The 14,778-nt window shown below is 41.6% G+C and overlaps 1 protein-coding gene across 1 annotated transcript in view; it reads right to left on the bottom strand.

Annotated features, from left to right (window-relative positions):
* Nucleotides 1-14,778, bottom strand: part of LOC136875590 (hemolymph lipopolysaccharide-binding protein) — a 42,724-nt gene that overhangs the window by 12,940 nt on the left and 15,006 nt on the right. The window contains exon 3 of the mRNA XM_067149133.2: nucleotides 11,017-11,104. Coding sequence (XP_067005234.2) covers nucleotides 11,017-11,104 — 88 coding nt within the window. The remainder of the gene's footprint in view (nucleotides 1-11,016; nucleotides 11,105-14,778) is intronic.

The following is a 14,778-nucleotide window of genomic DNA, read 5'->3' as shown; positions in this document are numbered from 1 at the left end:
TTCTGTGAGAACTTTTGTAACAGTCACTGTCCTTATTCACAGCGGTAACGAATTGCTACATCAAGCCCAATTTTTACATGGAGTGGTGGAAGAGGGATATTAGAAGGAGGAACTAATGGCTCATACTTCACATGTTTGTTCTCCAGAACTAAATTGCTCCTTTGTGACCACATTTTCTGCTCCGATCTCGATTTCTGGCCTGGAAGAATAGAGAGCACTTTCATATCACCACAAACGCTCCATTTATGTTCATCATACTTCATCTTCAGTAGCAGAGCTTTCGAAGTACCACACGATTCTTTTAAATGGACTGAATGACGTACAGGAACGAAATGTGGTAAATTGCTATTGTTCAACAGAACCGTCCTTAAACTTCTCTTTGGACTATCAATAAAATGTTTCCACTCATTAGGTACATATGAGACATTCATACCATTGAAAACACCAGCTAGGTTGTTACAGAACTCTAGTTCGTCAGCGTGTGAGAAGAAGGGTAGATTGTAGGAAACAGAATTCGCTTTTGGGAAGGCACTGAGGAAAATGCTGGGAGCCATTTATTATTTTGTTTAAATCTCTCAGAAATGTTGACGTATTTTATGCATTTATTTTATATATCTGCTCAATGAAGTAAAAAACTGTTGTTTTCTAATAATGCTGATTTCTGAAAAACAAATCTAAGGTTGGTTTGAGAACTTTCGTGTGGTAGGAAATCAGAATATATGAAGAACTTCCATTCAGAAAAATGTAAACCATTATTTTTTATTATTATTGTACCGGGCGGTACACCTCCACACCGCTAATTTAAAATGTGCGCCTGTTGAAACTCCTCTGCTGGAGGAAGTCTGAACTTTATGGACAGTATTAATTTTCAAGTTTCTCAGAAGATGTCTCTACCTGGAAATTTTGGAGTTTTTGAACTGTGTCATTTTCGACGTATTTTGTTTTGCTTGTAGTAAGAAGTGTGAACTTTCTCTTCTAGAGGACACTACTGAAGATCAACAATAGTGCACCCTAGTGCGGAGTGAAAGAACTATTTTTTTTTAGAAGTTCTTATTTCAAAAGTTTGTTTCTTGTTAAATTTCTTTCTGTTATTGTTTAAGTTGGCTGTATACCCCTCTTTTTCCCCTTGTTTTAGATTTATCCAATCCCGAATTTCTTTTAGTAATTTCCGACCAATCCGATGTATCTTCCCCCAACTTGGATATGTTTCTGTACCCTAGCCAATAAAGTGATTGTGGGCGGGTGTTCTCTTCCCTAAAACGCCTAGAACCTTCCGCGAGAGTATTTAAACTGCTGATTTTTGGGTCTCCGGGCCACTTCTTTTCCATCTTTCAGTGTGTAAAGTACATAGCAGGGGGCGGGAAGCGCCTCTTTCTTCTCCAGCTGTTCAACACCAGGTAATGGCCTCTTAATAACTTATTTTCTTGCTAGGTTGGCAGTTTAACTCTCGGAGCGGGTTCGAAGCGTTTCCACCATGTAACCTTTTCCTAAAATGTAACCAATCTTTCATCTATTCTCTTTTAAAGCTGCATATTGGGATAGAGAGTGCTAACCCTCTCGAGCTCCCACTCACATTGTTTTGAGGTGAACTTATTTTCTCAACCTATTCTTCGTTAACGTAAAACAAATTGCTCTTTTCTAAAGTCACCTCTGTAGTATGGGATTAGCCCGTGCATTAGTGGCCTAGAGCCAGATTAGGTTTTAAAAACAAGTGTATTAGGAGTGCAGATCGCCTCCTCTCAAATTGTTATTTTGGAGGTCATGTAATCAACCTTCTTTTCATTTAATAGACCTCAGTAGGTTGGGTATTTTACCCCTGTGTCTATGTCCAGTGAGGACAACTCGAAGGTGGAGTTTGGTGTGGCCTTTGAGAGGCTTAAAGTTGAGAGCGTGTGGCTCTTTTGAAAATTGAGTGTTGTATGCCTCGTGGAGGCTTTTCAGTGTAATTTGGAGCAAGGACTCCTAGGCATGAATGGGGTTTTCTGCCCCTCTGTTGAAACTCGTGTTTGGGGTAAAACTGAGCTGATTGCCCAAGCATTGTGAAGTCAGGGCGCGAAGCCCAAATCCTGTAAATATTGTAACTACCCTTTGGACTTGCTACTTTGTACCTGCCATGCTTGTTATTTCTTTGTTTTTGAAAAGAAAATATAACCTTGTTAAATTTTACATTAACTTTGATTCCGTAGTTTGAGACCCGTTCACGCCCGCACCTTCTTTCACCTCTACCTACCACTAAAACACGGTAACAAGTGGTAGCAGAGCGTGGTTGAATGGGTCTCAATTTAGCCCTTTTTGACGGTTAAACATTGTTTTTTTCCGAACTCTAACAATTTTCTCAGTTGCTGGAATTTTTTTTGAGTTTTTCAAAATTGTTCTGTCATGATGCCCGGACCTCGCGATGTTCTCCATCTTAACTATTTGCGCAAAGAGGAGTTGATATATGAGTTAACTATTAGAAATGTGCAATCTGGAGGCACGGTTGCAGTAGACACAAACAAGCTTAGAGAGTCCCTTGAATTGCCTATTTCAATTCCCACCTTGGGAGAGAAAGAAGTTGACGACTCTCTTTCCACGATCGTCGAGAATATTACTGGGCTAGCATCTGTAGTTAGTTTTTTTGATGAAAATGATCCTTCTCCTAATCAAATTAAGCGTGTGCAAGCCAGGCTATATCACTTTTCAAATAGAGTTAATGATCTGTTGTCTCTGAAGTTGAATGACGTTCAGAGGAAGGAAGCTAGTACGCTGCTTGAAAACATTTCTGAATTATCTAGCAAGGTCACTCAATTGTTAACTGGGGAGGTTCCTCCCAAAACTGATCAACCCGTCACGGTGAATGTAGGTAGCGAGGAAGAGCCTCATAAGGGAGAAGTCAATAGGAAAACCATTGCTGCTCAAACAACCTCTGCCCCATTGGACGGGTCTGAACGCCGTAACTCATTAAATAATGTACGTTCTGAATTAACTTCCTTGCCATTGAAACCTTTACCTACTATGTCACCCGGGTTTAGTAGCTTACCTCATCCCTTGGCAATGTTGCTCAGAGGTATCTCTAAGTTTTCCGTTAATACCACCAGTGACGTAATTTCATTTTTAAGATTTCTAGTTGAATTTCAGTATCATGCCCTTGTTTTTTCTCTTTCTCCATGTCAAATTTTGCAAATTATCTATCCGTATGCTATTGGTATTCTCTCTGATAAAATCGTAAGAGCCATTGCCGAGCAATCATCTATTGAGGATTTCCATGCCCACTTGCTAGCTAACTTCATCCCTGCTAGGGCCAGGTCCTCCCTTATTCAGAAGTACTATTATCGGGTACAGCGCTTGGATGAAAACTTGGCAGACTTCATCCAAGATATTAAGTTTTATACTAGGGTGTTTGCTCTTCATTTCCCTGAGGATCAGATTGTACAAGCTATTGTGGAAGGGATTTCACCACCCTACAGGTCATATTTGTGTTTCGCGGCGTGCCCGCAAACTTTCTCGGAACTTGAAGCATTGGCCGTCTCAGCGGAAGGAGTTAGATACGCCGATTCTTTGCGTGTAGCGAAAGAACCCCCGCCTTCCTTTAGTAATACTCGGCCTCCACCTCGCCGATCAGTCACCCCTCGTAAATGTTATGCTTGTGGGTCGCCTGACCACCTGCGCAATAAGTGTCCACTGATCAAGTCGAGTGGGACAAGTAATGGGGCTGGTTCATCACAAGGCTGTTTTAAATGTGGGGCTTTCTCACATATCGCCAAGAATTGCCCAAATTCGAATAGTACCCCCTCCTGCTCAACTTCTGGTGCAAATTCCACCTATGCCAATAATAAAAAGTGACTAGTGGCTTCGGCTGAGTCGACTAATCCATCTTCCCGAGACTCAGCCCCTAGTAAACAGGTTGTAAATTCATGGAACGAGCAATTTTCAAATGCATCTTTTGAATGTCCCAAAGAGTGTCTTAGGATTGCGGCGGATTCCCCCGCACCTATTCCGTTTCTTAAGATTGAGTTAAACAATGAGCCTATAACCGCTTTATTAGATTCAGGCAGTGTCTGTTCGATTATTTCGGCTGAATGGTATTCTAAATTGAAATCTGTTTGTAAACTACCTGACTATGTCTCATCTCCTGTTCTATATGTTTCGGCTAATTCATCTCCATTAGAAATTCTAGGTTCCTTACTGGTCAAAATTCGTATTTTTAAATTTACATGGAAAACCAAACAGTTTGTGGCTAAGCACTTGTCTTGCCCCATCATATTGGGAGCGGACTTCATTTCTCACACTGGTCTTGTGCTCGATCTTCAGAGTAAGTCGTGCACATTCAAATTTGCGTCCAATTGTAACATTCCCTTGTTAAAGTGTAATTCTGTATCATGTTCATCTATTTCGCCTACCCAGGATGAGATGTTGTTAGACCTTAGACATCTACCTGAGGAGCAGGCTGATAGTATTCGCAAATTGTGTCAGTCCTTTCCGGAGGTGTTCTCTGATACTCTTGGTGTTACTGACCTTATTGAATACAAAATTGAGGTCACGGATTCGATTCCTGTCCGTTTTCCACCTTATAGGCTATCTCCACCTAAAATGAAGGCTCTGAAAGAAATTATCGATCAGATGTTGAAGGATGGTATTATTAGGCCCTCTAAGTCAGCGTGTTCTTCGCCTATTTTTCTAGTCCCGAAACCCCAAGGGGGCTTCAGGCCTGTCATTGATTACAGGGCTCTCAATCGGAAGGTGGTGTTACAATCTGTGCCCCTTCCCGACCTTCATTCTTGTTTTTCATGGTTTCGTAAGGCCAAGTTCTTTACTATCTTGGACTTGAATCAGGCCTATAATCAAATTCCCCTTGCCGAAGAGTCTAAACACCTTACAGCGTTTGCCACGGACTGGAATTTATATGAATACAACCGCGTGCCTTTCGGGCTCCCCACGGGAGCAGCTGTACTCACTAGGCTGCTAGATAGGGTCTTCTCCGACATCAAATTTGAGTACTTGTATCACTACTTGGATGATGTCGTCGTATTTTCGGAAACCTTCGAAGAACATCTAGATCATCTGCGAGAAGTTCTCAATCGCCTTCGTAAGGCTGGGTTAACTGTCAAGTTGTCCAAGGTTGCCTTTGCTAAGCCCTCTATGTCATTCCTAGGGCATATTGTGTCACCTGATGGTGTTGCAGTCGATCATTCGAGAACACAGGCCATCCGTGATTTTAAACCTCCCAAGGACATTAAAGGCATCGCCAGGTTTATTGGTATGGTGAATTTCTTCAGAAAGTTCATTCCTAACTTTGCTAATAGAGCGGCGCCCTTAAACCTTCTTCGTAGGAAAGGCATCAAATTCGAGTGGGGACCTTCTCAACAAGCCGCTTTTGAAGATCTTAAATTGGCTCTCTGTAATGCCCCTGTACTTGCTATGCCTGATTTCTCGAAGAAATTCATCGTCCAAACTGACGCGTCGTCGTCAGCAGTAGCTGCAGTCCTTCTTCAAGAGACTGAACTAGGGAGGCGACCCATCGCCTATGCATCTAGGACCTTGTCGGCTCAAGAAGCCAAGTATTCCATCGATGAGCTCGAAGGTTTGGCAGTCTAATTCGCCTTAGAAAAGTTCCGTCTCTATCTGGAACATGTCAAATTCGACCTGGAGACAGATAATCAAGCCTTAAGCTGGGTCTTAGGTAGGCCGCGTCGTACTGGTCGTATAGCCCGTTGGGCCATCCGTATTTCTGCCATCCAATTCGATGTCAGGCATATCAGAGGTACCGAAAATGTTGTTGCTGATGGACTCAGTCGTATGTTTTCTAACGACGTCGAGACCCATGAACCGGTCGACAGTTCATCACCTCCCGAGTCCATACTATCTGGTGTTAATGCCATCTTAACAGATGCTCCCATGCTTTTTAGGGATATTGAGAAATACCAACGTGAAGATCCGACGCTGGCTCCGATAATGGAAACCCTTTCTTCTGGGGAACATGTTGTCCCTAATGTTCTGAGGAATGGTGTTCTATGTTGCCAATCGAGGCATGATAAGATGATGAAAGTTGTCGTTCCAGCTGTTCTTGTACCTATGATCTTCAAGTATTATCATGAGACCCCATTAGGAGGGCATCTGGGTATCTTTAAAACTCGTGAAAAGATTCGTGAAATGTTCATCTGGAAAGGTATGGACGGTGAAATCCGTGAACTTGTAAAAGCTTGTAAATCTTGTTTGCTCAGTAAACCCACCATGTCCACCAAGGTAGGCCTTTTGTCTTCGCATCAAGCGTCGCGCCCCATGGAACGCCTGTATATTGATTATGTAGGACCCTTCCCCCAGTCAAAGGGAAATGCTAACAAGTTCATCTTTGTATGCGTAGATGGCTTTACTAGATTTTCCTGGTTATTTCCGACTAAGCTGGCTACCGCTCAGTCTACCATTACTTGCTTAAATTCTATTTTTGCTTCTTTTGGTCCGTGCCAATATATTGTATCTGATAATGCTAAGGCTTTTACATCTAATTTATTTCGTAAATTCTGTTTTGACTTGTCCATCTCTCATGTAACTACTTCTGCTTATTACCCTCAACCATCTCTGGCTGAACGGGTTAACCGTAATCTCAGGTCCGCACTTATTGCCTATCATCATGAAGATCATTCCAGGTGAGACACGTCCCTGCATTGGTTAGCTTTTGCTTTGAATTCGGCGGTTCATGAATCACATAAATTTACTCCAGCCTCGTTGATGTTCAAGTTTGTTCCCAACACGCCGCTCTCTAACCTCTGGTCTCTGAGTGACATTCTACCCGAGACAATAGATCCGGACAACATTAAAGATCTTTGGAAGAAGGCTAAAGCCAATCTTAAAGTGTCTCATGAAAAGGTTAGGGAAAGGTATGATCGTGAACGGAGACTCACCCCTTTGAAGGTAGGTGACCAAGTTATGGTCAAGAACTTTGTTCCCGCGGGCAAGCTTGCCCCCAGATTTCATGGGCCTTGTATCATTCTCGATTTTCTTACGCCGGTTACATTGTTAGTAAGCAATCCAGCCACCGAGAGGATATTTAGGGTTCACCTGTCCCAGGTGAAACCGGTGTAAATTTTGTGTCAACTTGCTTCATATAATTTGATAGGAATATCAAGGTTATATTTTTTTTTGAGTTTCCACTCTTAAGGCATTCTGCTCCTTCTATTTTGTTTTATATGTAAGCATTTTTTGTAAAACCTTCCCCGATCCGTTAAACTGCCATTTTGTCCTTACCATGGCCATTACCACGCTCCCGTCTCCTGCTATACACACTGTGGCTTGATTATATTAAATACCATATTAAATGCCATGGATATCTGCACGCCGCTGGCCCCTCAACCTCTCCACAAAGCCTGTGCCCTCAAAAATGATGATGGTCCAACAAATTCTGCCGCCTAGTTTTAATGTTTCAGCGCCCCCGCAGCCGCGCGGCGCCGTGCCGCGACTGGGTTTGAGGAAGGGCCTCCTCGGCCCCAGCGAGGACGACATGTGCACGGCGAGCCGGAGCTCTCCTCCCGGCCTAGGCTGATGTGCGGCGCACGACCTGCTACTTGCCCGCAGCCTGTATATGTTCACCGCGGGCGCGGCGTGTTTCAACACCTCTGCTCCCCTCATAGTGCGGGCGAGCGGTATCTCAGGGTACTTGAGGGGTCCGAGCGGCCTCCTTTGGACGCAAGCTGCAACGGCCGGTCTGGCCATCCAACTTCATCAACATCAACTACATGAACAGTTACTATAAGCAATGACTACACTTGGGAATTCAACAGCAATATTTGGTGGACATTGTAAAATTTTTCATCACTTTTAAGTATTAAAAGTTTATCTTCAGAATTCAACTTCTACAAACCTAAAGACTGTACTTCACCTGCAACAACAAAATTTTGAAACTGAATCAAACCAAATTAAGAAAATATTATAAATTTTTTTGGCAATTAATCTCCATATCTACATCAAAACTTGGACCTTGTTTTCAAACAATTTCATGTGTCACCCCTGGAGGAACTTTTGGGGGGGGAGGTCTGTACCGGGCGGTACACGTCCACACCGCTAATTTAAAATTTGCGCCTGTTGAAACTCCTCTGCTGGAGGAAGTCTGAACTTTATGGACAGTATTAATTTTCAAGTTTCTCAGAAGATGTCTCTACCTGGAAATTTTGGAGTTTTTGAACTGTGTCATTTTCGACGTATTTTGTTTTGCTTGTAGTAAGAAGTGTGAACTTTCTCTTCTAGAGGACACTACTGAAGATCAACAATAGTGCACCCTAGTGCGGAGTGAAAGAACTATTTTTTTTTAGAAGTTCTTATTTCAAAAGTTTGTTTCTTGTTAAATTTCTTTCTGTTATTGTTTAAGTTGGCTGTATACCCCTCTTTTTCCCCTTGTTTTAGATTTATCCAATCCCGAATTTCTTTTAGTAATTTCCGACCAATCCGATGTATCTTCCCCCAACTTGGATATGTTTCTGTACCCTAGCCAATAAAGTGATTGTGGGCGGGTGTTCTCTTCCCTAAAACGCCTAGAACCTTCCGCGAGAGTATTTAAACTGCTGATTTTTGGGTCTCCGGGCCACTTCTTTTCCATCTTTCAGTGTGTAAAGTACATAGCAGGGGGCGGGAAGCGCCTCTTTCTTCTCCAGCTGTTCAACACCAGGTAATGGCCTCTTAATAACTTATTTTCTTGCTAGGTTGGCAGTTTAACTCTCGGAGCGGGTTCGAAGCGTTTCCACCATGTAACCTTTTCCTAAAATGTAACCAATCTTTCATCTATTCTCTTTTAAAGCTGCATATTGGGATAGAGAGTGCTAACCCTCTCGAGCTCCCACTCACATTGTTTTGAGGTGAACTTATTTTCTCAACCTATTCTTCGTTAACGTAAAACAAATTGCTCTTTTCTAAAGTCACCTCTGTAGTATGGGATTAGCCCGTGCATTAGTGGCCTAGAGCCAGATTAGGTTTTAAAAACAAGTGTATTAGGAGTGCAGATCGCCTCCTCTCAAATTGTTATTTTGGAGGTCATGTAATCAACCTTCTTTTCATTTAATAGACCTCAGTAGGTTGGGTATTTTACCCCTGTGTCTATGTCCAGTGAGGACAACTCGAAGGTGGAGTTTGGTGTGGCCTTTGAGAGGCTTAAAGTTGAGAGCGTGTGGCTCTTTTGAAAATTGAGTGTTGTATGCCTCGTGGAGGCTTTTCAGTGTAATTTGGAGCAAGGACTCCTTGGCATGAATGGGGTTTTCTGCCCCTCTGTTGAAACTTGTGTTTGGGGTAAAACTGAGCTGATTGCCCAAGCATTGTGAAGTCAGGGCGCGAAGCCCAAATCCTGTAAATATTGTAACTACCCTTTGGACTTGCTACTTTGTACCTGCCATGCTTGTTATTTCTTTGTTTTTGAAAAGAAAATATAACCTTGTTAAATTTTACATTAACTTTGATTCCGTAGTTTGAGACCCGTTCACGCCCGCACCTTCTTTCACCTCTACCTACCACTAAAACACGGTAACAATTATTATTATTATTATTATTATTATTATTATTATTATTATTATTATTATTATTATTATTATTATTATTATTATATGTACAGTAGAATATATTTACAATATGCTTCTTAAAATAGTGAAAACAATGTGTAGTGGGAACATAAATAATTTTGAATTACTAAATGTGTAGCCGATACCAAATTTATGTATGAAACAAAACATTAAATGTATCACAATTTCGATATGTCTTGTGGAAATATAAAAAAATCTTCACAGTACTGCAGACATTTTTGTTGTCATTGAAACAACCATAGCTCATACTGCATTTTGAACAGACGCTGAAAGTCGCATCCATGTGTTTTCACGTGATTTTTAACTGCATATTTTGCTCAAGGATTCACCTGAGTTCAAACCTCTGCAATTTTGGTAGCAATACATTAGTTAATACGCGGTTATAATCATATTCCTCTTCGGCATGTTTTCTAAATATTTGAAATATCGTATTACTATATTTCTCAAATGCTTGCTGCTTAGCAATTAGCAAGTTGAACATCTCGAAAACCCGCCTCCCAAGCTCATCCGAAAAGGATTCCGTGATGATTCCGTTAGAAGTTGGTGTTCGTTATCATCCTAGGGTAAGGGATTAATATTATTTTCCCATTCCACTCGAAACTTAACGCTTAATTTTACTCCTCCCATCCAAAAGTATTCGATTTGATAGAGATTTTTGAAGAGGTACAGAATGAATCCAATATAAAGTGTCAAAGTATCGAGATAAAAGTAACAAAAAATTTGCACGATAAAGAGAACTTCATCAAACAAGAAATTTCACTATTACACGAAATGAGTTTTGAACAAAAGAATTCTACAAGTTTCTGCCATTTGAAAAGTGGAATATCTCTGCATTTTATCCGATAGTTGTAAGTTTGCATTGGAATTTAACCACAGCTAAAACGAGCAGAAAATATAGACTCCGCAGCTTGGACGTACCTTCCTTAAAACCGAAGAATCGATCCGAAGAAACACTTCGGTAGAAGTCAGGAATCAAGTCGGAATTTAGAGAATCAATCGAATACAGCAAATTATTATACATTTACTTCAGTGTCAACCACGACATTGATGTAAACAGTAATTCAACACTCAGTGAGTTTTCTCTTCCCCAACTGCTCAGGAAAAATTATTGCAATCTTCGATGCACTGTGACATGTGTTCTGAAATATTCCGGAATTTACTATTACCAACATGTTAACTTCAGAACATGAACAATGGATGGTAGATGCTGTGCTGATCTGACCGTTCGATAGAGGATAATTTCCTCCTCTGAGCTTCATAGAAACTGTAAGCTCTAAGAACTTGGGAGTTCCTGGATACGCACTATCCTACCCGATTCTTTATGTCTGTAAGAGATGATAGCTCTGATTTAAACATAATTATCAAGCAGTGTGTTATTCTTCCTGATTACATTATTCTATCAGTTATATAATTGTACTCTTATGATCGTTGAATACATACCTGTAAATCGGTGAACTATGCAAAGTGCTTTTGTACATACCTTGTTCACAAGTTACGGTACTCTGCTCCACAAACAGTCGAAATGGAGTAGCACTTCCTGGGGCTGCCGTAGTGGCCTGTTGGTTTACCTACAAATCAAACAATAGTTCATTGTGTGTGATCTGGCAGTGACATCACAATGAGTGGTCGCTAGCTGACGGGGATTAATCCTTCAACTATTATGTCATGTACACTAATCTGCAATCTAAGATTAGGTATTCCTAACAGCTCCATTCAGGGAAACATAAGTGTTGTGCAAATGAAACTGAGAATTAAGTACGAGCTTCGTTATTCGAAGAAAGAGAACACTGCGAATTCGTCGGCGGATGTCTACGCATGTCAGTAAGAAATCTGGAATCGTCACAAAAGTGTTAGTATGCTGTTTGTCCGTAGAAGCAAAGTGTCAAAGTACGATTTTGCCATGAAATCGTCCAGAATTGCCGAACGTACCTAAGTTATTCTATTTATGATGTCAGATGGAGTTAGGGAAGCCGACATTTACCGTCGTATGAAGGATGTGCGCGTGGGTATTAGTATGTATCACGCTGTGTAGTGTTCAGATAGAGTTGGGAATTTCATCATGGACGAGTAAGGACGTGGCAAAACCAGACCTGGCACAATGGACAGCCTAGTGAGAAAAGGAAAACAACTACAATCATGGGATGCCGGTTAGAAAGCAACAGTGAATCCGAGACTTCGATGGGGAATGGTTTCGCCACCAACCACGGACGTTGTTCACTCATATCAGGGGTATTAGATACAGTGTGGATCGCTGCGACACTTGATTCAACCAAGAAGTGAGTATAGTTAGGCAGATATTTCAATCAAACATCACTATTTTTTACTGTATGCTCGTGTATTACATATGACATACCAAAGAAAATGTCATTTTCATTTGGGCAGCTCTCATAATTACATTGAATGTTTCATTTGTGATACAATCCTCTTAATAAAGAGAGGAAAGTAGGCTATTGTGCAATGGTGATTAACACGCGGTACATCAGTACTGTGCAATATCAGATTAGAAGTGAACAATAACGAAACACGAACAGGAGATTTTGTAAAGTATCTGTTGTATGTCCGGCGCTTCCTTCTCGCTCCGTCAGCCAGCTGCACGCGCGCCTGTGTATCATTCTGCTAGCTTCGACGCGCAGCCCTCAGTGCGCGTGCCTGACCATCGAGTGTACTATAAATAGGAGCTCCCGGCCTGCTCACTTGCCCACTTGCCCCGGTGTCCAGCTCCAGAATACACCCTACGTCGAGCACGGAGGCTACTCCTCTTGAAAATGTGCTTCGACCAGGTGGACTGAATTTCTGGCAGTACGAGGTTTCACCTCTGGTCACCGCTCCCTTACCTGTTTCCGCTGCCTATGTTCCGTAATTCTTTTACAAGCCATTTTCATTCCCTAAGTTATGCAAGCTCCCTTAGTTTCGCTAGGTGGAATTTCTTCAATCAATTGAACTTGCTTTTTAGGAATTCAGGCACTTCAACAAATAAGGACTCTCAAAGACATTTATGTTAGTGTGCCAGATAGTTCTCGACTATCAACGTGTCCATTCACAAAGACTATCTTTTCAAGATAGAAGTGTATATAAAGACTGTAAACCTGTACATATTGTATAAAGACAGACTTTTCTCAAGATTCAATATTCCTTTTTGCTTCAAAATAAATTTCAGTTATTTGTGTAAATATCCTAAAGTGAAGCAATAAAAGTTGTGTTTGTAAACTTCAACCTTGGTTACAACAGTATCCAACGTATCAGTACTGAAATTCATATTGTTCTAGAGAAACTGCAAAATCCAAAGGCGGTAAAATAGTGCGACTTACTGTCCCAGGGAAGATGAAGGGTGAGATAGTTTTCCATAACTGCCGTCACTGAGCCGGAGAGTGTGGCATGACTGGGCTGTGAGTAACACCTTTTACAGATTTAGATATGATAGTCGTACTCGGAATCCTATTACTGCCGGGCTGAATGGCTCAGACGGTTGAAGTGCTGGCCTTCTGAACCCAACTTGGCAGGTTCGATCCTGATTCAGTCCGGTGGTATTTGAAGGTGCTCAGATACGTCAGCCTCGTGTCGGTAGATTTACTGGCACTTAAGATAACTTCTGCGGGATTAAATTCCTGCACCTCGACGACTTCGATAACCGTAAAAGTAGTTAGTGGGACGTACAGCCAATAACAGTATTAATATTTAATCTTATTACTTAGTATCACTCGCACATCAGCAACTTCCTTACTCTCACAGCGATAAATGAGACAAATTTCATCGGAAGCTACATTTTGCTATGGTCTGTGATACGAGATCGATGCAAAAATACTACATGGAGCAGGAGATAGGAACAGTCATACATTCTAGTAATATAATCATTGCTACGTAAAATCTATTCACTGCAAACTTTCGGAATATTCAACATAATGAATTTTCAATCATTGTGTGATATAGCAGATAGTTTAGAGTAGAGTACCACATAGTGGGAAGGTTGAATAGATATGAAAAGTGGCCTGTGTGATTTACTTACGAATCTGTTTATCTTTTATGGAGATACCCCTAATTCCATTGCTGTAATAATAATACCGGTAATAATAATAATAATAATAATAATAATAATAATAATAATAATAATAATAATAATAATAATAACGTTAGCTACAGTAGTCATTCCTTTTGACCTGGCGTCATTTTGACAGCTTTAAAATTTTCCTCACATTCGGTGTTCCATTCTTCCGTACCAGATGGTAAGGGAACATCTCACCATGGATCTGGTCCATGCTCACATAGCACGACAGGAGTAGATACTTTTCACGGGTTCGGCGGCCACCACCACCACCACACGCCCCTGGTAGAGGCCTCCTCCACACGGAGTGCTGACTAATCGTGCATGCTTAACCTCACATGATCTCATTTGGCGGGCGGTTTGAAAAGTGGGGCGGTTCGCTAAGAGTGCACCCTTAACCTCAAATGGCGTTACGCCAGCTACATGTGCAGGCCGAACCACACATATCCTGGGTTCGACCCTAGGCCTAAGGGATGTAACCTTACAGACCCAAGTTCGATGCCCAAGAGTGCAAGCTTAACCTAACAGTCAACGTGAACATGGGTAAGAGTGCAAGCTTAACCTAACAGGCATAACGTGTTCAGGCTTAACCTCACAGACTCCTGGTTCGAACCTAGGATTAAGGGCGTTAACATTATAGACCCAAGTATGATGTCAAACGTGCAAGCTGAACCTAACAGCCAACGTGATTATGGATTCGACTCCACGCTTAAACTCACAGGCCCTGGATTCGATCCTAAGCTTAACCTTACAAGGGTGTTACCTTTATAGAACCAAATTAGATGCCAAAGTGCTCTAACTTAACAGGCACGGATTTGACGCCAGACTTAACCTTACAAAGAGGTTACAGATTCAAGTTTCAGATTCGATTCTAGGCTTAACCTAACTGGACAAGATGAGACATGGTCCAGGGTAACTTGATGGAAGCTGAACTTGGAGCAAGATGGCGGCTACACGTTGTACTGATAGGACTAGGGAGATAGCCTCTCCCTAGGGCGTGTGGTGTCGGTAACCGCCGAATCAGTAAAAAGTATCCACTGACAGGGAGTGTCAATTAGACTGTCGTCCATCCCAAATAAATTCTGCATTTAACAATGGGTGCAATTCTCCGACAGTCACTGATGTATCGACAGTTTAGAAACATGACTTGGCACCACGATAAGCACAAATCTGCTTTTCATCTAGTGTTCATTCTCTGCCTCA

Source organism: Anabrus simplex, chromosome 6 (assembly GCF_040414725.1).
Source record: "Anabrus simplex isolate iqAnaSimp1 chromosome 6, ASM4041472v1, whole genome shotgun sequence".
NCBI lineage: Eukaryota > Metazoa > Arthropoda > Insecta > Orthoptera > Tettigoniidae > Anabrus > Anabrus simplex.
This window is presented reverse-complemented; position numbering and strand designations above follow the sequence as displayed.